General features: G+C 39.0%; 1 protein-coding gene across 6 annotated transcripts in view; it reads left to right on the top strand.

Annotated features, from left to right (window-relative positions):
• Positions 1 to 27,747, top strand: part of TRIP11 (thyroid hormone receptor interactor 11) — a 64,442-nt gene that overhangs the window by 26,618 nt on the left and 10,077 nt on the right. For 3 of the 6 annotated variants that reach the window (XM_015086262.3, XM_015086263.3, XM_015086264.3), the window contains exons 10-16: positions 1,111 to 1,323; positions 1,858 to 4,878; positions 5,762 to 5,902; positions 7,141 to 7,334; positions 11,260 to 11,423; positions 13,187 to 13,290; positions 17,790 to 17,889. In XM_015086262.3, coding sequence (XP_014941748.1) covers positions 1,111 to 1,323; positions 1,858 to 4,878; positions 5,762 to 5,902; positions 7,141 to 7,334; positions 11,260 to 11,423; positions 13,187 to 13,290; positions 17,790 to 17,889 — 3,937 coding nt within the window. Of the gene's footprint in view, positions 1 to 1,110; positions 1,324 to 1,857; positions 4,879 to 5,761; positions 5,903 to 7,140; positions 7,335 to 11,259; positions 11,510 to 11,755; positions 12,447 to 13,186; positions 13,291 to 17,789; positions 17,890 to 27,747 lie in introns of those variants that run through there. The other 3 variants (XR_008299616.1, XM_053224851.1, XR_008299617.1) reach the window with 3 other exon arrangements.

Here is a 27,747-nt window from a genome sequence, read left to right as displayed (position 1 = left end):
CGAACTCACGGGGTTCGTGAGTTTGAGCTCAGGTCATGAACTCACGGGGTTCATGAGTTTGGGCCCTGCGTCAGACTCCATGCTGACAGTACAGAGTCTTCTTGGGATTCTCTCTTCTTCTCTGTCTTCTCCTCCCCTGCTTGTTCTCGCTCTCTCAAAATAAATAAGTAAACCTTAAAAAAAAGAAGTTTGAGTTTTCTCTATCAATGAAAGAAGATTCTAAAGTTGTTGTACCACAGATATCATAATCTAAGGTTGAAAGTGTTGAAGCGAAGAGAACTGTTCTACTTCTGGAGTTTGGAAGAAAAGCATTAAATACCAGTAGAACAGAACATAAGATATAGTTTAAAAATTATAGATAGATCTTTAGGGATGTTAGGCTTGCAAGAGGGGAACCTAGTCTATGTTCAAGATAGATGGGAAAAGAAGGAAGGAGTCTAATTTCTTGGATGATACAAAAGTTTCATGTTCTGACAGGACCCCTTAATAAGGGAAATTCCTTTTATGAGGGAAAAGAAGCCTTTTGTGTTCTAATTAGAGAGGACAAGCTTTAGAACGAATGAGCATTGAATTTTATAGATGTTTATGTAGTTTGTGGCTATTGGTGATTGGCCGCTAGGGGAAGGAAGTGCAGAGGCCCAGAAGATGTGGGACGTTTTAAAAACTGTGTGTGGTGGGAGGGAAGGAGCAGACAGAAGAGAAGACAGCAGTGGGGGGTGGACTCAGGAAGGCTCCCAAATGGGAAAGTTTTTGGGTAAAGAGGAAGCCGGAACTGGAAACTTAAACAGCCATTCCATCTTGTCCGATGTTATTTCCGATCTTATAGAAATATTGGCCTGAAGGTGCACATAAAATTGCGCGTGAGGGAAGTCTGGTTTGTTGAATTTTCTATATCATTGCTGAAGTGTTACTCAGTAATGTTTCTGACACAGGCGTCTGGGAATAGATTCCCAAGGGGGGTGTGTGTGTGTGTGCGTGTGTGCGCGCGTGTATGTAGATAGGTAGATATAGATATAGACATAGATATAGATGTATAGATAGAAGTAATCTTTTGGTGTTTTCTTCCAACTGACAGTGTATGTTGTTTTTTTTCCCTTCTTGTCATTTAAGGAAGAACTTCAGGCATCACTTCTAAAATTGAACAATGAATATGAAGTAATTAAAAGTACAATTGGAAGAGACATGGATTTGGATTCCACATTACACAATTTAAGGCTGACTTTGGAGGCAAAAGAACAGGAACTGAGTCAGAGTCTTACCGAGAAGGAAACACTGCTAGCTGAGCTTGAGGAATTAGACAGACAGAACCAAGAAGCCACACAGGTACATGATGTTAGAAACAACGTGGCAGCACATTGTTCTCAGTAGACTGAACACTGGGGTAACAGGCAAAAGCGATGGGTGTGATTTAAATTTGTGATTTAATCGGTATTTTGCTTCATTGATAATCTAGTCATAGCGGTTGGCAAACTTTTTCTGGAAAGGGTTAGATAGTGAATATTTTTGGTGTTGCAGGCCATTTAGTGCTCTCGGTCGTGCTCCACTCTGCCCTTGTGGTATGTAAACAATGAATGTGGCTGTGTTTCAATAAGACTTGATTTACAAAACCAGGTGACAGGCCTGATTTGGGCCCTGGGCTGTAGTTTATTGACTCCTGCTTCAGTGTTTTACGAGTTGAAGATGAACGACATATACCATTTACCTTTGTTGAGATTTTTTTAAAAAGTATTGTTTTAAGAAGGATTAGAAATATCTGAAGATTATTCTTCTATTATTTATGACATTTTACAAAATTTTCTTTAGGTGACCAAAATGAGAGAATGCCATAACGTTACCATGCAAATTATTTTTTTTCAGCACGTGATTCTGATGAAAGATCAGCTATCAAAACAACAAAATGAGGAAGACAACATCATTAGTAAACTGAAAAAAGATCTAAATGATGAAAAAAAGAGAGTCCATCAACTTGAAGTTGATAAAAGGAATATGACTAAAGAGTTGGATGTGCAGAAAGAAAAGTTAGTTCAAAGTGAACTGGTCCTGAATGATCTGCACTTAGCCAAGCAGAAGCTTGAGGATAAAGTAGAAGATTTAGTAGATCAGCTAAATAAATCACAAAAAAGTAATTTAAATATGCAGAAGGAGAACTTTGGACTTAAGGAGCATATTAAACAAAACGAGGAAGAGCTTTCCAGAGTCAGGGATGAGTTAACTCAATCTCTAAATCGAGACTCTGGCAGTGATTTTAAGGTTGACTTACTTAAAGAAAGGGAAGCCGAAGTCCGAAGCTTAAAGCAAAGTCTTTCAGAAATAGAGCAGCTCAATGACAGTTTAAACAAAGTTGCCTTTGATCTCAAAATGGAAAATGAAAAGTTGGCTTTAGCGTGTGAGGATGTAAGACGTCAGTTGGAGGAATCCATTGCTGGTAGCAATCAGATTTCTCTGGAAAGAAACACTATTGTGGAGGTTCTAAAAATGGAAAAAGGACAGTTAGAAGCAGAATTGAGTCGGGCTGAAGAGAGGCGGTTGGAAGAAGCCAATAAGTATGAGCAGATGATTAAAGAACTATCAAAGGCACGTGATTTGAGTACCTCTGCTTTACAGCTGGAACAGCAGCAGTTAATGAAACTCAGTCAAGAGAAAGACTTTGAAATAGCAGAACTCAAAAAGAACCTTGAACAGATGGATACTGATTGTAAGGAAACGAAGGCAATTTTGTCATCTAGCCTAGAAGAGCGGAAGCAATTGACACAGCTTCTAAGCGAGAAGGAAATTTTTATTGAAAAACTTAAAGAAAGAGGTTCAGAACTTCAGGAGGAATTAGATAAACATACTGAGGCCTTAAGAAAAAATGAAGTTTTAAAGCAAACCATAGAGGAAAAAGACAGAAGCCTTGGGTCCATGAAAGAAGAAAACAATCATCTGAAAGAGGAACTGGAACGACTCCGGGACCAGCAGAGTCGAGCTGCACCTGTGGCGGAGCCTAAGCCCCTCGATAGCGTCACAGAGCTCGAGTCGGAAGTGTTGCAGCTGAATGTGATAAAGGGTAATCTCGAGGAGGAAATAAAACATCATCAAAAGGTAATTGAAGATCAAAACCAGAGTAAACTGCAGCTGCTTCAGTCTTTAGAGGAACAGAAGAAGGAAATGGATGAGTTTAAATGCCAGCACGAGCAAATGACTGTCACACACACCCAGCTCTTTTTGGAGAAAGATGAGGAGATTAGGAATTTGCACAAAACAATTGAACACATCAAAACCCAGTTGCATGAAGAAAGGCAGGATGTTCAAACAGAGAATTCTGATCTGTTTCAAGAAACAAAAGTACGGAGCCTCAATATAGAAAATGGCGGTGAAAAGCATGATTTATCTAAAGCTGAAACGGAGAGATTAGTGAAAGGGATAAAAGAACGAGAATTGGAGATTAAGCTCCTAAATGAAAAGAACATATCCTTAACGAAACAGATTGATCAGCTGTCCAAAGATGAGGTGGGGAAGCTAACGCAGATAATCCAGCAGAAGGACGTGGAGATACAAGCTCTTCACGCTAGAATTTCTTCGGCTTCCTACGCCCAGGATGTTGTTTACCTTCAGCAGCAGCTGCAGGCCTATGCTATGGAGCGGGAACAAGTATTAGCTGTTTTGAGCGAGAAGACCAGGGAAAATAGCCAGCTGAAAACAGAATACCACAAAATGATGGATATAGTTGCTGCCAAAGAAGCAGCTCTTGTGAAGCTGCAAGATGAAAATAAAAAATTGGCTGCTCGATCTGAAGGTGGTGGTCAAGATATGTTCAGAGAAACCGTGCAGAATTTATCACGTATCATTCGAGAAAAAGACATTGAAATAGATGCCTTGAGTCAGAAATGCCAGACCCTGTTGACGGTTTTACAAACATCCAGCACTGGTAACGAGGTCGGAGGTGTCAATAGTAACCAGTTCGAGGAGCTCCTACAGGAACGGGACAAATTGAAACAGCAAGTAAAGAAAATGGAAGAGTGGAAACAGCAGGTGATGACCACGGTCCAGAATATGCAGCACGAGTCTGCCCAACTTCAGGAAGAGCTGCATCAGCTTCAGGCACAAGTTTTGGTTGACAGCGATAATAATTCGAAGCTACAAGTGGACTACACTGGCCTGATCCAGAGTTACGAACAGAATGAAACCAAACTCAAAAGTTTTGGGCAGGAATTAGCACAAGTTCAGCACAGCATAGGGCAGCTTTGCAACACCAAAGATCTTCTTTTAGGGAAACTTGATATTATTTCGCCTCAGCTGTCCTCGGGATCATCACTCTCTTCCCAGTCAGCAGAGTCTCTTCGAACAGTCAAGCCCGACCCATCGAGCGAGGCTTCTACACGAGAGCTGGAAGAACTAAGAAAATCACTGCAGGAAAAAGATGCGACAATCAAAACGCTCCAGGAAAATAATCACAGGTTGTCCGATTCGATTGCTGCCTCCTCAGAGCTGGAAAGAAAAGAACACGAACAGACCGATTCAGAAATTAAGCAGCTAAAGGAGAAACAAGATGTTTTACAAAAGTCCCTTAAGGAGAAAGACCTCTTAATCAAAGCCAAAAGCGATCAGTTACTTTCATTGAATGAAAATTTCACTAACAAAGTGAATGAAAATGAACTTTTGAGGCAGGCGGTGACAAACCTGAAGGAGCGGATACTGATTTTAGAAATGGACATTTGTAAACTGAAAGAGGAAAATGAAAAAATAGTAGAAACAACCAGGGAAAAGGAAATGGAATATCAAGCATTACAGGAGACTAATATGAAGTTCTCCATGATGCTTCGAGAAAAAGAGTTTGAGTGCCATTCAATGAAGGAAAAGGCTCTTGCTTTTGAGCAGCTACTGAAAGAAAAAGAGCAGGTGTGTTGGGGATGGAGTTTTGTAGGAGAGAATTGGGGGGGAGGAGGGGTTCCAGCGGGTCAACTGACTTCATTGATAATTGTCTTTGAAGGGGAATGTGAAGTTGTTGATTGAGAAATACTCATCTCAAGCTCTTGTGATTCGTTCTAAATGAGTTTTTCTCATAGGTACCTGGAGGGTTTCTCCTCCAAATTACTGTGTCTCTCCAAATATGTTTTAGCAACAGGTGAATTTAAGTAGGAAAAAAAAGAGCTTAGTAGCAATTAATAATTTTCTTCAGAAAACAGAACTGTGGAAATGACTTTCCCATCTCTTCACCGCCAGTGACTCGTGCTTTCTCTAGTGACGGGTGTGTGTGCCCGGTGAATGAGCATACACGCACATACTCATCCTCTCTTGAGGGATTTTGGGATCTGGGAACACTTGGTTGTTCACGGGGTAAATTTGAAGAGATTGTGTCTTTTGAATTCTTTTAAAAACATTTCTGATAAACTTCTTCTTTCAGAATACCTTGATTATTTGAGAAGTTGCAAAGATAGTAGAGTCCCGTATGCCTCAAACCCGGTTTCCCCGTATTTGTTAACATCTTGAGTTACCATGATACATTTGTAACAACTAAGTAACCAATATTGATGTATTATTACCGACTAAAGTTCATACTTCATTAGAATTTTTTTCCCAAAGTCTTTTTTCTCTTCATGATGCCACCCAGGCACCGCATTATGTCTAGAGTCACGCCTCCTCAGGCCCCTCTGGACGGTGACAGTTTCTCAGACTCTGTTTTTTGATGACCTTGACATGGTTAACTATATTTCAGAATTAATTTAATGAAGAAAATGTCTCTGTATTTTTCTTAAAGTGAAAGTTACTTTCTTTCCAAAAGGGCAAGACTGGGGAGTTAAATCAGCTTTTAAATGCAGTTAAGTCGATGCAAGAGAAGACAGTTAAGTTTCAACAGGAGAGAGACCAGGTCATGTTGGCCCTGAAGCAGAAACAAATGGAAAACACTGCTTTACAGAACGAGGTATGCTTTCTCTTTAAGGAAACCGTGATTTAAGCAATAAGCTTAATAACTTTTAAGTAAGAAAAGCAGCTAAAGCAGCATGATTTATCAATTAAAATTAATTTCTCTCTTAGATGATTTCTTTTCTAAGTCTTCCTCTGATGTGCTATGGTCTGATTTTGATCTCCCGGAGTGCATTTTATTTCAGTTTCCAAAAGTGAAAACCACGGCATATCTTGGCTATAAAATAAAATTTTCCCGTTGGTGCAACCACTGTGGAAAACAGTACGGAGGTTCCTCAAAAAGCTAAAAATAGAAATACCATACGATCCAGTAGTCCACTACTGGTTATTTACCCAAAGAAAATGAAAACACAAATTCAGAAAAGATACATGCACCCTTATGTTTATTGCAGCATTATTTACAATAGCCAAGGTATGGAAGCAGCCCTAGTGTGTCCACCGATAGATGAGTGGATAAAGAAGATGTGATACAACACACACACACACACACACACACACACACACACACAGTTGAATATTACCCATAAAAAGGAATGTGATCTTGATATTTGCAACAATGTGGATGGACCTAGAGAGTATAATGATAAGAGAAATAGGTCAGATGCAGAAAAGAAAGTACCATGTGATTTCAGAATCAAAAAAACAAAGCAGTGAAACAGTCATAAATATGGGAAACAAACTGGTGGTTTTTAGAGGGGAGGGACGAATTAGGTGAAGTGGATTAAGAGGTAAAATTTTCTAGTTGTAAATAAATCACAGGGATGTAAAATACATCATAGGGAGTATTGTCAATAATATTGTAATGTGTCAGATAAGTACACTTACGGTGAGCAGAGTAGAATGTAGAGTTGTTGAATCGCTGTATTATACACTTGAAACTAGTATAACATTGTTAAATACACTTCAGTGTAAAAAAATTAAAAATTTCTCACCCAAAAGGTATGTAAAAATGAGATTTTTACTGAAAAGGTGATCTGTCACAAAGAACCCAGTACTTTGCACAATTCCATTTCCATTATAGCCACAGGGGATGAGGTCTTTCAAAGTAAAACTTCCAGATGAGTATTCAAGGTGAATTTAGACTTTTTTCTAATACAAATACATCTTACAGTATGAGAAATTAGTATATAATTGATAGACTTCAGTAATGGGCAGAAGATCTGATAACAAAGTGGCTCGTAGAGGGGAAAGGGGAACATTCTATAGAAGAAAAATAAAGACATGTCCTCTGCCTAGGTTCAACATTTACGCGACAAAGAATTACGCTTAAACCAGGAGCTAGAGAGATTGCGTAACCATCTTTTAGAATCAGAGGATTCTTACACCCGTGAAGCTTTGGCTGCAGAAGATAGAGAGGCCAAACTGAGAAAAAAAGTCACAGTATTGGAGGAAAAGCTAGTTTCATCTTCTAATGCGATGGAAAATGCAAGGTAACTTTTCCCCTTCATAGCACTCACGTTAACTGAACACTTCTTGAGCGTCAGGATTAGTAAGCATTTTCCCTAGCTTACTTAATTTTGTTCTTACAGAGTCATTATCTCCATTTTACAGATGAAGATACAGAGGGTAGAGAGGTTTAGTAACCTGCCCAAGGTCAGGCTCAGAGTATGTGTGTGGGTTTTACACTAAGGTGTGGAACTCTTGACCGTATCTGGCATTCAGACAGCTCTCTCTGAATCTTTCTTTCCCCCCTTTTTTTTTAAAAAAAAAAAACAAAAACCAAAACATTTTATTTTTTTTATCATGATAAGTGTCCTAGCTCTCTCTGAATCTAACTATTGAGATAATTGCCTCTCATCATTTTAGGAGTTTAGACTTAAATTCTGACTGATTTTAATTAGCTTTGTCAGGCTCCCAAAGAACTAGTTTGATTTGTGTGATTTTATTCTTAATCAAGTGATCTAAGGTTGAGCAGGTTTTGGATATTAGAAGGGAGAGAGTGAAAGAAGTAGCAAGGTGAAGAAGTAGGTCAGTATGAATTAACTCTTGGTTTGTTAGAAATTTTCAGTTACTAGGTCCCTCCGTACTTCTGTTTTTATCCAAAATTTTATTTTTGCTAGAATGCCATTTATTACAAAAGGTTTTAACTCAGAAGCTGCCAGGTGGAAGAGATCTGTAGGGTAAGGCCTGGTTTCTCTTGGGAGAGACCTTCTAGCTCTCTCCCAACAAGCACCTCTCTCCACATCTCCCACCGCTCATCAGCCCTCTCTTTGTGAGTTTTTACGGAGGCCTCATTACATCCGCATGGTTGATTCCCTGCTTAACATATTTTAAAATGTTCTGTCTCTCAATGAGGTGTGGTTTTTTTTTGTGGGTGTTTTTTTTTTTTTTCCTGCTTATTACCAAAACATATTTTCCACTTCAGGGAAATTTCATAAACCAAAAAGATCATAAAGTCACAGTCCCACCCACCCAGAGATCATCCTTTTTTTATGCTTTCACATGCTTCTTATACATGTGTGTACATATTATATATGTATTTTTAAAACAAAGTTGAGAGCATACTATTCATACTGTTTTGTAACCTTTGCACTTAATAATATGAGTTAAACCTTGTTTCACAAAGCACATGTTTCTGCAATACCATTTTATGGCTACATCGTATACCATTATTTGGATTTTCCATAATTTCTTTAATCCAGTCATTTATTTATTGGACACTTAGAAATGTTTCAGCTTTTCAAAATTACTAAGAGTGCTGCCATGATATCCCAAGATAGGTATTTTTGTGTTGGTGACAAATGAGTTCCTTAGCATAAATTTTGAGAACTGGCAGTTCTGGTTCAAAGGGCGTTTTTAAAATTTTTGAGATGTACCGGCAAATAATCTTCCAGAAAATCATGTCCATGTATATTTCCATTAGTGGTAAATACATCTTTCTTTCTTTCTTTCTTTCTTTTTTTTTTTTTTGTTTTTTTTATTGTGTATGATGCTGAGGGAGATCTAAGGAGATCATAGATTACCTCTGTCTGTGAAGAGATTGTAGGCCAGTAGAGGCAACACTTTGAGACGAACTCCCCACCTTTGCAGGGAATACTATTGTACCTTTAGTTTCAGAAAGACTTACTTCAGATGAGAACTAAAACAATGAGTGAACATTTGTGCATGTGTTTCACATTGGCAGAAATGGGAAAACATCCTCAGACTATAAAATTGATAATCTTCGAATTTTTGGGCCCTTATTTTTCTCTAATTAAAATAGTTCTGAGGGCATAGGGGTGGCTCAGTCAGTTAAGTGTCTGGCTCTTGATTTCGGCTCAGGTCATGACCTCACAGGTTGTAAAATTAAGTCCCCCCCATCGGGCTCTGCACTGGGCATGGAGCCTGCTTAGGATTGTCTCTCCCTCAGGGCTCCTGGGTGGCTCAGTCGGTTAAGCATCTGACTTCAGCTCAGGTCACGATCTCATGGTTTGTAAGTTCGGGACCCGTGTCGGGTTCTGTGCTGACAGCTCAGAGCCTGGAACCTGCTTCGGATTCTGTCTCCCTGTCTCTCTCTGCCTCTCCCCTACTCACGCACGCACATACATGCGTTCTCTCTCTCTCTCTCTTTCTCTCAAAAATAAATATTAAAAAAAAAGTTCCTGAATGTTTAAAAAAAAAAAAAGATTCTCTCTCCCTCTACTGCTTGTGCACGTGCACGCTGTCTCTGGGCTCTCTGCCACCTTAGCCTAATTTCGCACTGTCATCTCCATGCAGCCAGAGTGTCTTAGTCCTTTAGCTAGGGCTACCGTTTTCCTGTTTCTTCTGCTTTTTCGTTTCATGTTCCTCCACCTGAAGAGCGGGCCTGATTCCTAACACTTCTGTTAATCCCACCTCTTCAAATAGCATTTCCTTCATCAAAAATGCTTCATTTAGCATCCCACTCCTCCAATTCAAAACCAAACCCTGGTGTGATGTTTTTCTTTTGAATCTGCATAGTGCTTCGTTTGAGTCTTTGGTAGCACACTTCTATTTTACTTTAGGGTACAGGTCATTGTTGACCCATCTTCTGTCTTCACCCATCCAGTGAAATGTAAGGTCACTGGGAGTAAGGATGATGCCCTTTATTTTGTACCTTCCCGCAGCACATGTTCTTACATGTAGTTTAATAGATGTTCAGTAGTACTTGTTGAATGAGTGACGCAGATCTATAAACCAGATTGTAGTATTTTGAGCCCTTACCTAACTATAGTAACACCTGGTATTTATTAACTTTTTGAGTGACATCATGGTTCATCTCATCCTTAAAATCACTGTTGAGTGATATGCTAACCAGCAACGTTGCATAAAGTCCGGGAACATCTGAGGGTAGAGTTCAGTCTCCTAATTATTAATTTACTACTCTTCCCACAAGGGGGTGCAGTTGTGTAAAGTTTCTTCAAAGTGAGCTGCCCCTTAGTGGGCTCTAAGGGACTGCTCTTGAATAAGAATTTATTAACTGGATATTAAAAACCCAGGAAAGGCTATTACAGTGTTTTGTTTTTGTTTTTGTTTTTTTTGTAATCATTATACGTCAAGGAAGTACATCAATGACCTAAGCCTGGGTAGGTGCTACATAAATCTCTTCAGAATCTCCGATTGATTATTTGTGGCAGGGGTAGGAGTTGTTTTATTTAACGTAAGGAGAAAGAAAGACAATAGTAAAGGGAATTAACTCGTAATCAGAAAATTTTGTCAATGGGATAGCCTTTGGGAAGTTGTGAGTTCACCATAAGTGCAAGTGTCAAAAGCCAAGGAGGTGTCAGAATCCATTGCTTGTTGGGTTGGAAGCTGGACAAAATAACTTCCAAGGCCCCCTGCAACTTAGAATTTTATGGTAAATTACATCTTAGAGTTTTAGCCTGGAAACATGAAAGTTGCAGGCTATTTGTAAATTCTTATTATGCTGGTGTTTCTTGTTTAGTCCAGCTTATTTGTAAACTTTTATTATACTGACGCTTCTTGTTTAGTCCAGCTTCTAATCTTTAAAATGACTGCCATTTGTTCAAAGTCATTTTCATGGGAAGAATGAGTGAATTAACAAAACAGGGAGAACAAAGATCAGAGGGACTCTTCAAGTTTCTTTGAAATCTAACATGAGTTTAATGCAATAAGATGTAAGGAGGGTCAGATTCATAGAGACAAAGTGGAATGATCGTTGCTGGGAGTGGAGAGTTATTGTTTAACGGATGTGGAGCGTCCCCTGGGGAAATGAAGTTCTAGAGATGGTGGTGGTGATGGTTGCCTAACAGCGCGAATATACTTAGTGCCACTGAACTGCACATTTAAAAATGGTTAAAATGGAGGCACTTGGGTGGCTCGGTTGGAAGTAGGGAAGATGTTTTATGTGGTTAAAGTAAACAGAAACAACTTGACTTGTATTCTTTTTGTTTGAAGCCATCAAGCCAGTTTGCAGGTAGAGTCCTTGCAGGAGCAGCTGAATGTGGTCTCCAAGCAAAGGGACGAAACCGCCCTGCAGCTGTCTGTCTCTCGGGAGCAAGTGAAGCAGTACGCTCTGTCGCTCTCCAACCTGCAGATGGTGCTAGAGCATTTCCAGCAAGGTGAGTTGTGCGGTCAGGCTTTCAGTGAAGATAAATTATTGTAGTTCCTGGGAATTTGGGCTTATTTTGGTGCTATTTTAAAATAGGCATGGCGGGGGCACCTGGGTGGCGCAGTCGGTTAAGCGTCCGACTTCAGCCAGGTCACGATCTCGCGGTCCGTGAGTTTGAGCCCCGCGTGGGGCTCTGGGCTGATGGCTCAGAGCCTGGAGCCTGTTTCCGATTCTGTGTCTCCCTCTCTCTCTGCCCCTCCCCCGTTCATGCTCTGTCTCTCTCTGTCCCAAAAATAAATAAACGTTGAAAAAAAAAATTAAAAAAAAAAATAAATAAAATAGGCATGGGGAAGTCTTTGAAAGGTTACCCACTTGTAGGAGGAAAAAATAAGTAGCCGTCAACAAGTCAATGTAGACTTTTTACGGTTAGGCCTGGAGAACATGAACTCCATATGGTAATTATTAAAAACATGTTTTGGTATCATGATCCGTGAAGGTGAGAGTTGGGGAAGGATGAAGTCACATAGAAAGGATGATCATGTGATGAAGAAAGGATCACTAGAAACAATGCTTAAGCTTTGAAATACTGGTCAGAGGTTAAATATGCTTCAGAGAATTAATCATTGGGAATCACTGTCCTTTGAATATTGATTAGCTTGTTCTCAGTCATTCATCTCGACTTTGAGGTAACTACAGTTTCTAGTCCGGGTGGAAAATACTTTTCTGGAGACACGGTAGCTATGACCAGAGAGCAGTTTTATGCTGATAACCAAATAGGCTTTTTCATATCTACCCACCATCCTCAAATGTACCTCCTTTAGGTCCTTCATTGTACCCATCCGTTTGTTTATTCATACATTCAGCAGTGATTGGCAGTGAATTAACTGCTAGTGAGGGGCAGGTGATTAGGGGATATGAGGCTTATGAAGTAACAGGGGTTATAATTTTGTGCCTAAGTACACCTTTAAATTCATACATATGTAGATCTTCAGGCTTACTCATGGTTGAAATCTTGAATTTTATTTTTTTAGTTTTTATTTTTAAAAAAAAATTTTTTTAACATTTATTTATTTTTGAGAGACAGAGAGAGACAGAGAACGAGCAGGGGAAGAACAGAGAGAGAGGGAGACACAGAACCCGAAGCAGGCTCCAGGCTCTGAGCTGTCAGCACAGAGCCCGATGCGGGGCTCGAACCCACGAACTGTGAGATCACGACCTGAGCTGAAGTCAGTTGCTTAACCCACTGAGCCACCCAGGCACCCTGAAATCTTGAATTTTAAAATAAGAAGTATCTAGGCCGGCTATACCTAACTAGAATGGACATGTGTACAGAGTTACATGGCCATAGAGAAGGCTTTGCCAAGGAGAAGATATTTGAGTGGCGTTCTGAAAAGTGGGAAGAGTTTGCATGATGGACAAAGTGGAGAAGGATTTATGGCAGAGTAAAAACTAGGGCATGTATAATTTTCTTGTTGAGACATTTGAACTGTTTTTGTTGAACTGTTAAAATTGCAAGTGGTTTGGGGGCACCTGGGTGGCTCAGTCAACCGGTTAATCGTTTGCCTTCAGTTCTGGTCATGATGTCACGGTTCATGAGTTCAAGCCTCGCATTGGCTTCTTCGCCGTCAGCACGGAGCCCACTTCAAATTCTCTGTCACGCTCTCTCAAAGATAAATAAAAATATATATGTTAAAAAAAACTTTTCAAGTGGTTTAAAATGCTAATTTTATCACATAATTGCCAAATACTAATGTAACTTTTTTTTCTCCTTAGAGGAAAAAGCTATGTATTCTGCCGAACTAGAAAAGCATAAACAGCTTGTAGCTGAATGGAAGAAAAAGGCAGAAAATTTAGAAGGAAAACTGATGTCATTACAGGTTGGTCAAAATAATTTTCTCTTGTATGTATTATTATTCATGAACAATTGTAGAGTTTTTGTTTTAGAAATAATTTAGTAAATGTTGTTTGAGTGGCTGTTACCCTATGAGTGGCCTAATGATGGATGGGCTATTCAGGGTTTTCTCCGTGTGACTTAGAGTTTAGAGGAGACAAAACACATGTAAGATGATGGGAATTTTTATTTGTATTTATTTTTACTTTTATTTATTTATTTACGTTTATTTATTTTTGAGAGGGAGAGAGAGAGTGAACATGCAGGGGTGGGGTGGAGAGAGAATCCCAAGCAAGCTCCGTGCACTGTCATTGCAGAGCCTGATGCAGGACTTGAATTCACGAACCATGAGATCATGACCTGAGCCGAAGTCAAGAGTCAGATGTTTAACCAACTGAGCCATGCAGGCACCCCAAGATGGTGGAAATTTTAATTTTTTTAGCATAGATGAATGTTTTAGGGGATGCTAAAAAAATTAATCTACACTTGTAACTATAATTTTCTTTTTTCAACTAGATACATTGAGCACTTTATTTCACATGGATTAAAATAATGTAGATTATCCTTTAGATCTTTTTCTTTTGCAGCATAATCCTTTAAAATGTCTTTTTTTTGGGTTCCTGGGTGTCTCAGTCAGTTTAGCATCCGACTCTTGATTTTGGCTCAGGTCACGATCCCAGGGTCGTGGGATTGAGCCCACATTGGGCTCTACTTTGAGTGTGGATGGAGCCTGCTTAAGATTCTCTCTCTCTGTCTCTCTCTCTCTCTCTGTCTCTCTCTCTTTTTCTCCCTCTGTCCCTCTCACCTGCTCACATGCATGTGTGCATTCTCTAAAATAAAAAAATAACAATAAAGTATCTTTATTAGATTTCATATGTACAAGAATCATATATAAAATATAGATAAAATGAACCCCCATGAAGAGAGATGACATGAAAGTGATTTACTTTTAAGAATTTAAGGTGAACTTTTCTAAGTTATAAGTAGACTTTGTTGATAGCTGGTGGAAAGTAATAAGATTTGTTTACCTGTTACTAGTAGTAAATATGTTGTTCAGGTCTATTAAATTCCTAATAAAAGAAGACATAAAGTTTTGAAATTTTTATTAATTACCGAGTGGCTGCAGAACAGTATTTAGATAATACATATACAATATAAGAATAGCAATACTGCAGATAACCCCTTGCCACCCGGTAGAAGGAAAGAAATGTTGTCCTTGGAAGTTCCTGATGCATCCTCCATATCTCCTCCCATCGTTACTACTTCAGAGAGAACCACTAGTCCAAAACGTTATGCTTAACACCCCTTGTTTTTCTGTATGGTTATCACATATGTTTGCATCTCCATATAGTACACTGTATGGTTTTGCATAGTTTTGAACTCTGTATAAATGCAATTTTGAAATGTATGTAAATTCAATAAATCTGCAAGTTGCTTTTTTTCACTTAGTATTCTATCATATTCATGAGTTTTAGCCATTTTACTGTGTGTTCCTGTGGGTGCATGGCTTATTGTTTTCACTGCTGCATTTATTGCATGAATGTATAATTTATTTACCCATTTTACTGATAAGGGACATTGGCATTATCTGCTATCTTATCTGTATCTTGATTGCAACTGCTGAGTCCTGAGACATGTGTGGGCAGTTTCAACTTTATTCAGTCATGGCAAGTTATTTTCTAAAGCAGTTGTGCTAATGTATTCCTACCAGTGGTGCCAGAGAGTTCTTGTTTTGTGTCGTTAGCAACAGTTGGCATTCTTAGTATTTTTAGTTTTTGCCAATGGACTAGGTGGGAAGGGCTGTCCTCCTGTGGTTTTAATTTTTATTTGTCTGACTGCTAATGAAATCAAGCATCTTAAAAATTTTTTTTTTATTTTTAAGAGAGTGAGCGGGGGAGGGTCAGAGAGAGAGAGAAGCGGGGGGAGGGAGGGAGGGAGACACAGAATCTGAAGCAGCCTCCAGACTCTGAACTGTCACCACAGAGCCTGACGCGGGGCTTGAACTCACAAGCTGTGAGATCATAACCTGAGCCGAAGTTGGGCCCTCAACTGACTGAGCCACCCAGGCGTCCCAAAATCAAGCATCTTTTAATATGTTTATTGGCCATTTATGCTTACTTCCTGGTCAGCTCATTAATACAGTTAAACAGATATTTTATCTAACACTTTGAGTTGTTTCCAGTGGTCCAGAGAATCACGTCTCTGATACTGTCAGAAGTCCAGATCTTTTTTTTAAACCAGCTTTATTCGTTTATTTTTTTAAGTTTAAAATGTAACATATACTTAGAAAACGAACAAAAACTATGCAGGAAGTAGTAAAAATAAGAGCTGAAATTAGTGAAATAAAACCCAAACAAATGGTAGATAATACATATACATGAAGTCTGAGTGTTAATTTTAGAAAGAGTCTTAGCATAGTTTTGAGCTTTAATAATTTCTTAAATAGAAATGCTATGGGGTTGAAAAATTATGGGGTTGAAGGTTTATTTAAATTTCTTTTATACTAAATTTAGTTTTGTGGATTTCAAATATTAAATGTTTTATTTAACATCTTTAGCTCAGTCCCTCTGTGTATCAGTTAGGGTTCAACCTGAAAAGCAGAACCAGTAGGGGGTGTGGGGTGTGTAACACACCCCCACAGTGATATATGTGATATGTAGAGGTACACACCTGTGAGGTTTATTCTAAAGAATTGGCAGTGTGATTATGGGAGTTGGTAGTCACAATGGGAAGATCCCATCACATGCAGGCTGGAACCCACAGGCATAGGCCAAAGGTATTCTCCACAGATGGTCAAGAAAGAACATCACAAGCAGGACAGAACTCCATGGGGAGGGCTGATGTTGCAGTCTACAGCAAGAATTTTTTCTCCTTTTGAGGGAAGGCTCAGCCTTGCTTCAACTAGCTCAGTCAGGTCCACCCTGATTATTCAGAATAAATGCCTTCCTTAAATTCAGTTCATTAGGGGCTTTGATTACATTTGCAAAATACCTTCACAGCAACATCTAGATGATGTTTGATTGATTGCATAACTGGGGGCTGTCATCTATCTAAGATGACACATCAAAAACACTGTCCCTCTGATTCAAGAAGGTAAAAGTTGACCTGAAATTTACACGGGCGAGTACTCTAGATAGCCAAGAAAATTGTGTGAAACAACAACAGTAAGGAGGGGCTTGCTTACTAAATATCAAATATTGACTAGATGAGTAGAACAGAAGGAGAATCCAGAAATAGAGCTTAGGATACATTTGAGCATTTAAAACCAGCCCTAAACGAATTTCAACTTCATGGAAACAGGATAGGTTATCCAACTGATACACGACGTTGCCACAGCTGGCTGTCTGTATGGAAGAAAATAAAATTGGATCCCTATCTCATACCATATACGAAAGTAAATTCCAATTGTATTAAAGCTTGGATTCTCAAATGGGAGTGGTGCTGGAAACCTGGGGCTGGTTTTGGCTGTGGTCTTCTGGCATTTAGTGGGTGGGGGCCAGGAATGTCAAAAGCACACCTATTGAGAAACACTGTTTGGAAGGTGTAAATATTAAAACAACTTTGCAAGGAAACCTGGAAGACCACATGTAGAGTCTAGGGGCAAGGAGGAGCCTAAGCAAGACCAGAACTCCAGAATCTGTGAAAGCAAAATAGGACATGTTTACTATAGACAGTTTAAACACTTGTACATGGCAAAAGCTATTATGCAGTCAATAGACAAATGACAGATCTGGCAAATAGTCCTTGTAGCACTGGTGACCAAGGGTTCACGTCTACCCTACAAGGTGCTTTTACAAACAACAAGAGAAAGTTTAGTGGAGAAATGGGCAAGGTATGCAAATAAGTTTTCACATAAAAGCACCCCTGGGGGAGCCTGGGTCCTCGGTTCAGGTCATGACCTCGCGGTTCATGGGTTCGAGCCCTGCATCAGGTTCCGTGCTGATGGTGTGGAGCCTGCTTGGGATTCTGTCTTCCCCTCCACTGCTCGCTCTCTGTCTCTCAAAGCAAATAAACATTTAAAAAATTTTTTAATTAAAAAAAAAAAAAAAACTGTGAATTTCCTATAAACATGGAAAATGCTCAAATTCACTAATAGAGAAATAAAAATTAATAAAGTAATGACATGTCATTTTATACTCATCAGGCTTGCAAAAATTAAAAAGACCATTTGTTACATTTCTTGACTTTTTTTATATGTGCTTTTTGTAGTTTTTATTCTCTTCTTGTCGCTTTTTTTTCCCCCTTTTGTCACCATACTATCTTTTAGTAGCATCTTACTTACTTACTTACTTACTAAGGGAGCTAGTATTGTGCTGTGAAGTACCAGTTCTGTCTTTGATACTTACTGTGTGAACTTGCCCGAGGTCACAGTGGTACAGCTTCATCAGCTGAATAGAAGAGGGTTGACAGACTCTGTCCTCCAGCCGTGTAGTTTGTGAAGTAGTTCTTCCAGGCTGCTTTTTAACGAACTTCTCTCTTCCTCAGGAGCGTTTCGATGAAGCAAATGCTGCGTTGGATTCGGCATCGAGACTTACAGAACAGTTAGATTTAAAGGAAGAACAAATTGAAGAACTTAAAAAGCAAAGTAGGTGTTTTTTCTTTTCCTTTTTTTCCTGGCAACACTAGTGCTGAATCAGGTGTAGTGTTCTCAGAGGCACTGGTGCCGTTGAGTGAGACCAGCTTCCACTGGGTGTGACTTCTATTTCCATCTCTTGCCACCAGCTTGCTTCAGTTTTAATACGGTCCTCGTGAAACCAGAGTCAAAAGTTGGCTATCCAGTTAGTTTTCCTGGATGTTGAGGCAGTCCGGTTGTGTTGGGTGTCACCCTGTCGGTCATCAGGGGAAATGATTTTACTGACCTGACTTTTTATGGTTAGGCGTCCCTGATCATTCTGTGTTCATCCTACCTAAAGCCATCGGACGTGTTAGGACAGTATTCTCGAGCCAAAGAGTAACTTCTTGTGGACTGAACCTCCGGCCATAACCTTTTATGATTATGGATGATGCTTTACAAATAGACACTCATTTATATAATGGTGTGATGCTTATAAGATAAGCCCTGCCAGTTTCCTAAGGTGAGTCCTGTGCTTAGGATTGTCAGTTGGGCCGCAAGTAATCAGGGGGTTCATAATGCTTTGTTGAGTCTAACCGCTGACTAAGTTGGCATCTCATCGTTCAGTCTCTGATTTAAGGGTTCCTGGGGAGTTGAAGCTATTCTAGGGCTGCCTGCAGTAGGTGGTGATCTAAGGTTATCAGAAAGGTGACCGTGGAGCCTAGAAATGTACCACCTTTAGGTATCTGGGTTGGGTGTGGTAGCACCAAGGCACGTAATTAAAGGAATTAAGTACCTCAGAATGTTTTATTAATGTAAATAGAAATAAGAAATAGGCAAAATTAGGAGGAGATGGCCCAGCAGAAAGAGACACTGCCGGCTGACAGAAACAGCGACTCGGCCACTAAGGAGGCAGGCAGGCAGGAACGACCGAAGCACAGGTACCAAAGGACGAGCCAAGCCAAAGGAAGTTGTCCTAAATCTAACGACAGCAGATGAGAGATTTTTAGGAATATAAAAGACAGGAAGCTACATGATGTGAGGTCGTTGTCCTCAAGATAATGATTTCTGAGGCAAATCACTGCCCAACTGAAAGTCCTGTGTCTGCTCTGTTGAACTTGGCCAGCCTTGGAGCTCTAAATCTCATAGGGGGCGGGGCTGGGCAGCCAGGAAACAATTAAAGATTGAGCATCATGAACATTTTATGTAACATATACTCTGTCACATTTAGTCTTCTCTTATTTACTCTTCACAAGCAATTGTAAAGTAGGTGATACGAGTTCCGTTTTATAAGTCAAAGGAACTGAGATTTGAACCCTTAAACTCTGATCTTTTTGCCCTTGACCAAAGCTCATATCTTTCCATGTTACTTTATTTTGTCCTGTCAGGAAGATGGTTATTTATAGTTTGATTTCTATTTTGTTCTGTATATCTCCGTCTCCTTTAAAGATAGGGCAGCATCCTCTATACTGTGCCCTACATGTCGAAAAGATCGCTCCTATGGGAAGGCCATATTTATTGGGAAAATGCCAGAGCAACTGTAGCATTATCTGAAGACATATGGCCAACCCAGAGAGGACACACTGGGTACCCCAGGGACTGGCCAGAGAACTGACAGCTTAGGGTAGCGCTAGACTAATGGAAGTGAAAAAGCAGTATTCTAAGCCAACTCATTGGTCTGGGACATGCCAGTGCTGTATGGTATGCTGCTATGTAATATTTAAGGCCACATCCTCTTTTAGGTATCTACCTGAGTCATTTCCAGCAGATGATGGTAAGATTAAAGATTCTGTGTCTTACTGTAGTTGCTAAATAGTATGAGTCCCTGTGCTACTTAGGCCTTGTTCAGACACTCACCTAAACTCCCAGTAGTAGAATATATCAGGTTCAGATTATATCTGACAAAGCTTGGGTGGCCTCAGTCCCTACTGATGTAAAAAGTTACAGTTACCATGCAGTCATGCAGTGTGAATGTGTAGGAACTTTGGACTCATTTTGTGTGGAGTAAATATTAGCTTCAGGAAAGCTCTGGTTATGCTTGAGGTCAGGCAGGTATTTGAGAGGTCAGGCAGGAGGCCAGTGTTGCACAGATGGGAAGGGGAGTGAAGAGACAGTTCTGTTGTGTCTTTAAGTCATTCTTGCCATTTACATTCTTGCCTCTTTTTAACAGTCTGTTTTCTTTTATTACCTCAGTGCTTAATATTGCTTTTCTATCTGTAAACACAAATGTGATTTTATTTTCTCAAAGCTGCACTCTTGATTTGATAATATAAATAAGACCTTGATTGGCTTGGTTGTTTCAAAAGAATCACTGTATATTTTCTTTCATAGATCATTAAGTACTTTAAATGTTGATTGATGTTGTAATACTGTACTTTATTTTTAACACAAAACTTGGCCAGACAGCGAAAATATTTGCCAGGAGAAACAATTTTGAAAAAGACAGATTGACTTTTGTTGCAAGAAAGTACATAGAGACTTGAATTGTAGAAGCAAAGCATTGTTTTATTTCTAAACATCTGTAGACTGATGATTAGTTGATACGCAGTTTCAACATTTAAACAATATTGGGAAACTCACCTTAAAAGTGGTATTTTCCTCAAAATGCTTGGTTATGTTCTTGCTACCAGAGATGAGATGATTCATTCTGGTCAAACGTATGAAAAGGGAGCTATTACGTACAACACCAGTATGAAAGCAGCAGGTCTTTGATGATTTCAGTCGTTCTTAGAGTCACAACTGTTAGTGCTAGGTACTTGCAACAGTAGGTCTAGGTTCCGGGTATTTGTAGGCCTTATGTGAAATGTATGAAGGTGCCTTATCAGGCATTAAGTAATTAATGAGAACCGACGACTTGGCTTCATGTTAGATGCTGTGTCAGATGCTAGATAGGATCCTTTCTTCCAAGGAGTTTAGTTAAGTAACATGTAGCGTAGATACAGAATAGGTTCACAGAGTAAGACAGTGATGTGCTGCAGTGGTCATAAAAGAGTGTGTATTTTCTTCTCTAAGAATCTCATTGAGGGTCAAGGGCATTCTGTGGAGGGAAGGATCTTGAGCAGAGCCCTAAACTAGTAGTAGGGTTTCACCCCCAAAATGTAAGAACGTCTCTCTCCCTTGCCCTCCTAGTGTGACCCCTTTCTCCATAAAACAACATTGAAAGGAAACCCTACGATCCTATAGGTGCTGTATTTTCATAGAGAATGTTGGCTGGTAGAAGATCTATTGCTTTCCTTCTTTCTATAAATTGTTCTTTCAGCATTTTATCTGCAAGTGTTTTTGTTCAATACAGTTCCAAAGACTTACTTTGCACACCATCCTGTATTCCTGACCTTCAGACTTACGGCACTGGTCCTCTGTGAAGCAAATAGGACGACGGTGTCTTTCATTCACTGTTCTGAACTGATCAGCGTTCAGAATTTCTGTGGAATTGTCAGACATGGGGAAGTGTGCACCTGGAGAAACCTAGACTACAGCTGAACTATTAAAAGATCTGTGATCTTGCTGTATTTATGGCCAGATTTGGCATTTTCCTTCTTTCACTTCTTGTTCTCCACCTTCATCCTTGAGGTCAGTTCCTGCTTAAATGAAAAGATGGGATAAAATTGAAGTAGAAAGCACAAAATAGTTCTTGTTTTGATAAGTTATTCAGAAGGATGGTGAATGTTACGATACATGAAGAAAAAGAAGTTTTCATAAGCAATACAAATTTAGATTCTAGCGTTGGAAATATCTTTTGGTATGTCTGCCTGTCTGTGGCTGCGCCTTAAAGGACCCCATAACTAAGTTTGTTTTGTTGGTGTGTGTTTTTTTAAAACTATCTTTTAGAGCACATTTAGGTTTACAACAAAATCGAGAGGGAGGTATAGGCATTTCCCATGTAACCATTTTCCCTCCATTATCAACATCACTCACCGGAACAGTACTTTTTGGGTTTATATACCAAGGATGAACCTACAGTGACACGTCATGATCACCCAAAGTCCTCAGTTTACCTTAAGGTTTACTCCCGGTGTTATGTATTCTATGTGTTATATATTCTAAGGGTTTGGGCAGATGTCTAATGAATTACATCATGATAGTGTCAGAGGATTTGCGCTGCCTTAAAAGTCGTCTGTGCTCTCCACCTGTTCGTCTCTTTTCCCCTCCCTCTACCCTCACCTCTGGAAACCGCTGATCTTCTTACTGCCTCCATAGTTTTTGCCTTTTCCAGAACATTATATAGTTGGAAGCAGACAGTATGTAGCCCTTTCGGATTAGCTTCTTTCACTTAGTAATATGCATTTAAAGTTCCACCGTGTCTTTTCATAGTTTGAGAGCTCATTTCTTTTTAGCGCTGAATGATATTCCATTGTCTGGATGCACCACGGTTTATTTATCCACTCACCCACTGAATGAAGGACATCTTGGTTGTTTCCAAGTTTTAGCCATTATGAATAAAGATGCTATAAAGTTACGAGTGCAGGATTTTGTGTGGATGTAAGTTTCCAGCTCCTTTGTGTAAATACTGAGGAGTGTGGTTGCTGCAGCGTATGGTAAGAGCATGTTTAGTTTTGTAAGAAAGCGCCAGACTCTTGCAGAGTGGCCTCACCACTTTGCATCCCCGCCTCCTGCTCACTGGCGCCTGCTGTTGTCAGGGTTGCAGCATTTAGCCATTCTGATAGTGTGTGGTGATACCGTGTTATTTTCATTTGCATTTCCCTGAAGACGAATAATGTGGAACATCTTTTCATACGTTTATTTACCATCTATACATCTTCTTTGGTGAGGTTGTCAAAGGTTTTGGTTCATTTAAAAAATTTTTTTAGGAAATTCTGGTGACTGCTTTTTAAAAAATCTTTAAGTTGAGAATGGAAAATTACAGTGTGTAGTTGTGTTTTGTTTTTTTTTTTGAAGGAAATCTAAAAGAATGTATAAAATGAGTCCCAATAAACCTACTGTAATATGAAGCATAAAAATAGGTTTTAAAGCTACAAATATAAAAGAGATTTAAAATGTTTTTCATGGAACTACCTTTATGGTGCTAGATGGTAGAGTTTTTATTTTAAATAAAGACATTCCGTTTTCCAGGACATGATTTATACAAGAAAACATATAATGTCCTGTTGAACATAGGCCAAATACATTCCCAGACGCTTTGTTACCCAAACCTTTTGAGGGATTTCTTTATAGATGTTTTTGGCAGAAGTGGTGATTTTAGAGGAAACATATAAGAAATACCAGATGCAGTTTTCTGAATTGCCATAAATGGTTAAAAAATTATTTGTGATGATATAAACATCTGGGGGTATACTAGACAATGCCAAGATTTTAGTTAAGAAAAAAGTTAGTATCAATTAGGTAAATAAGCCCTTTTAAACTTAATGGTCATATTTTTAAATGTGTGTTTTATTAATTCTTCTAAGTACAAAGGGAAAAGTATATTGTGTAGAGATGAGAATGTTTTGAGTTAATGTGTTTTGTGTATTTTCCCTCATATGGATGGGGTAATTCAGAACATAAATCATGTATTCTTTTTTGTCCTGTGTTCTGGTCTTCCCAGATCCTCTCCCTTCCTAGAGAAAAATGAATCAGTCTCGCATTTACTTCTCAAAAATTCATTGTTTCCTGCTGTGTACCTGGCACCAGGATAGGCACTGGAGAGAGAAAGACAGGGGACTGGTACTTTCAGGAGGCTTCTAGTCAGCCACGAAGGGGAAGGTTGCATGTAATCACAAATAGGCAACAGATTTCAGAAGGAAGGAACAATTCATACTACTTGATGATGGTAATGTGGAAGGGTGGAGAAGGTACAGTATACCGGACCTCACCTGAGTGACTAATAGGTATAGCTAAGGAGGCAGGAAGCTGGGGAAGAGCATTCTAGACAGAGGGAGGAATTCGTATACCTGAAACTGGCTGAAGATCTGGTGACCGGCAATGACCAAAGGGAAGGCGGAGGTGGAAGCGGGTAGTTAATGTGGAGAAACGAAACTGTAAGTGTGGATCACAAACACAACTTATAAACTGGGGGCCAAGTCATAATCACGTGAAAGCGCAAAGAGGACCAAGGAGAGACAGTGTTGAATCGGAGAGTTCCTCACGGAGGCTCCACCCGACTGTCGCCACGCAGGCATGGAGGCCCAGCGCTGCCAAATCTCCGGCTCCTTCAAGAGACACTGGAAATGCAGACTTTTGTGTGAAATATTCCAGTTTTCTATGTGACACTGAATTTAAAACAACCTGTGTGGGCTGAAAAAGCATTTTTGGGGGCCAGATTGAGTCAGTGCTCATTTGCAACAGGGAACTTTCAGAAACGAGTTGAGGCTCAGTCTGCCGCTTAGCCTTTTGTCATTGTTTTCTATAGTGATGATGATACTCAGTAAGTGGCAACATTATTATCATGACTTTACTTTTCTCTGACAAAATTGTGGCCCTTTCTTTTGGGATTTGGCTAGTCTGTGTGAACCTTTTAAAATGAAAATATGTAACTTGATTCACGGTATTGTCTTCTGAAAAACTTTTGTTTCGATGTGGAAAAATGCAGTACAAATTACTTGAATTCACACTGAAGGATTGAGGAAGGGGGGTAGAGGGGGAAAATAAATTTGATCTGGTTCCATTAAAGACGTTTATATAAAAAAAATCTCTTAAATGCACATGGTAACTCTAATTTAATTGTACAAATAATCCAGGAGACCTCAATGTTGCTATTTCAGTGTAGTCCAGATTCTGATCTAGTGAAATTCAAATTAGTGAGGTTGTACTGTATTAATAAAACTCTTTTCCTGTGAGTTCATTGCGAGGAAGTGGAATTTCAAAAATTACTTTTCATTCATCAGTGAGTGATTACAGTTATGGAATGAGAAAGCACTTGCCATGTACTCTATCTAGACCTTAAAATTCAATCACATGGTTGAAAAGAATGGAGTTAAAAGACAAAGCAGATGTAGTATGTCTCAACTTCACGTGTTAAATATAAGATTTCTTTAAAAAGTTTTCTTTGGTGTTATAAAGAAAATGATTGTATGTTAAGTTGACATTCTGTAATAAAAAGACCATCTAACTTCTAGCCTTTGCCTTAATTATATTTAATTAAATATTAAACAAAGAGGCTACGTTTCCTTATATTGAATTTCATGTATTAGATTTAAATTTATTTTTTAGGTAGCGTAGTGCAAGTAAGACACTAGACTCAGTTTATTTACCAACACACCTGTAAATGAAATAATCTAACATTTTTTTCTTCCTTCGCTTGGCTCCTTTGCCTTGGTTCAAAAAGAGGATAAGACAAAATGGAGGCAAAATTATGGATGTTAATATAACCAAAGTGATACATTATTGGTATTGGTTAGGGGTAGGTTAAAAGATGGATTATTTTGTTATTTTAAGAAATCAGATGAATGAGTCCTAATGCTTTATATAGCACTCCACTGTTTAGAAAAGTCACATTTAATCAGTAGATTCAAAATCCTTTGAGATTAAGCATGCATATTTTACAAAATAGGCAACAAAGTCTGGCCCCGGTGACAGGACCGTGGTTCCTATCCAGGTCTTATTACAGGACCGTGATTCATATATTCTCCTGACCTTCAAGTCCTGTTCCAGTCACTTTTCTCAGTCAGGTGACTGTTAAAAAGTCTGACTTGAGTCTTGTCCAAGAGAGCTAAGTCATGCAATAGCCAAATGACTTTGTAAGGAGTGTGACTTAATTTTACGATGTGCTGTGAAGATAGTATTACAGTGCAGTGTTACTCATCACAAATAAAATGTAAAGTCACAATGAGCCGATTCGTTGTAGTCAGTTACATTTTATGTTCAATTTTGATGGTAAATCAAGTGATGAAGACCATGGTGTCCTCTCTAGGCATTCACAGAGAAGAGGCTGTGATCTGGCAGGTTTGAGGATCTCCTATGCTTAGAGTGATTCTTCCCTTAAACTAGACTAATCTCACTTGCTTTATTGCTCAACTCTCAAGTGTATCCCCCTGCCTTTTTTTTTTTTTTTATTGTTTTCAACTTCCAAAGAATTATTTTGGCATGTTAGATTATTTCACAGGGATATTATATTTGGCTAAAAACCCATTTCTGAATAACCGTTATTTCGTCTGCCCATATAAATACAGTTCTGATTTCAAATTGTGGTTTGAATTAGTGTTCAGTTTTTGTGGAGAAATCTTCAGGATCTCTGGTGGGAGGAAAATAAGGGTGCCTCGAGAAAGAGAGAAGTCCATAGGGGCCTTCGAGGTCAGTATTGCCTTTCTGTCCTAAACCTTTCCTAGTTCATACGGTTCTTCCAAGCCCTCCCCCAAAATTCTGAGGGTCTTTTCCTAGACTTAAATACCAGAATACATTGAAAATACTACATGAGTTTGAACCGTTGCAGGCGTGCCTGCAAGCATATGCAGGGTTATCAATTCTGTCACATTAGTTTAGGACTAAATATTCTGAGGAGTTTGAGAAATTTTTACCCTATTATTTTGGCCATGAGGATGTTATGACCCTACCGTTCAGAACAGAGATTTTAATCAGAATTATAACCATTCTTGATGAATTTTCATCAAGAAAATATTTTTGACTTGAACTTTATGAAGACAGATTTCTTGATCTGTTTTTTATAGAGCAAGGTTAAATTTTTCTAATTTTACTAAAATTTTAATCAGAATCAATTCTTTGCTTTGTGCATATTACTCTGAAGATGTCTGTCGTTCAGTTTTATCTTTCTTTTGTTTTTTTAATAAGAGACGATATACTGTAGTGGTTATATCCTGGTTATGCTCCAAAGCAGTGCTATCCAATAAAAATATAATGCAAGCCACATGTATAATTTAATAATCTTTAGTAGCCAGGTGAAGTTGATTTTAGTAACGTAATTTATATATCCCAGTATATCCAGAATATTATAATTTTGATATATAATCAATATAAAAAAATCCTTAATTTTAGAAAAAGTTAGATAGGAGAAGGGAAATATGAGAGACGAGAAAGGTGGAGGTAAGCTTGACCTCTGGTTTTCTGCTACCTTTCCATAGTGGGGGAGGGTGAAACAGAAGACTGTGCTCATTGTTACTCTGGCTCTTGCTTTAGCTCATGAGTGGGATGATAGATTCAGAACATTGACACGAGATTAGTTTACTTACTGTTCATATTTGAGAATTCTATTTACATTCAGAATGCAGTGTTAGGGCCCAAAGAGTACCATGCGTTCATTGTATATATGTGCCTGTTGAGAATCCAAAATCTTTTACTGACTCAAACTTTAATAATAATCTTGTTCTCTCTCTCCCTCTCCCTCTCCCTCTCCCTCCCTCTCTCTCTCTCTCTCTCTCTCTCTCTCTCTCTTGTTTTAATGTCCAAGCTTAAATTCCTTACTGGTAAGACAGGAAAGGAAACGTTTGTAGTAGATTTTCCGAACACAAACTTTGCTTTTATAATATGGTTATGGCAACCATCTCTATTTTGGTAAAGTTAGCCTATTATATGAATTACATTTTGCAACTTAGATTTTTGCAATTTAGAAGGACCACAAGCCATTGCAAAAGGTTAAACTGAACATTTTTGTATATGCGTTTAGTACTCTAAATCAGAACATTAGGCATTGTGCAAGGCAGAATGAAAACATAAAGCAGATGGACCTGGCCTCATCTGTAGGGTTCAGATGAAACTTTGAGGAAGTGACCCTAGGACCTTAGATATGGAGGTGCTGATGGAAAGGAGCTTTTCAAGTAGAAGAAAAAACATGGGTAGAGGTTGCATAGTTGGAATTGAGAGTCTGGAAATAAGCCGTACTTTTATGATCAATTGGTTTTCAACAAGGGTGCCAAAAGAACAGCTTTTCTCAACAGATGGCGCTGGAACAACCGGATGTCCATATGCACAAGAACAAAATCAATCCCTTACCTCACACCGTGC

This window comes from Acinonyx jubatus, chromosome B3, assembly GCF_027475565.1.
Source record: "Acinonyx jubatus isolate Ajub_Pintada_27869175 chromosome B3, VMU_Ajub_asm_v1.0, whole genome shotgun sequence".
In the NCBI taxonomy this organism is placed as follows: Eukaryota; Metazoa; Chordata; class Mammalia; order Carnivora; family Felidae; genus Acinonyx; species Acinonyx jubatus.
Note: the sequence above shows the minus strand (reverse complement) of the source record. Positions and strands in the feature narration are given on the sequence as shown.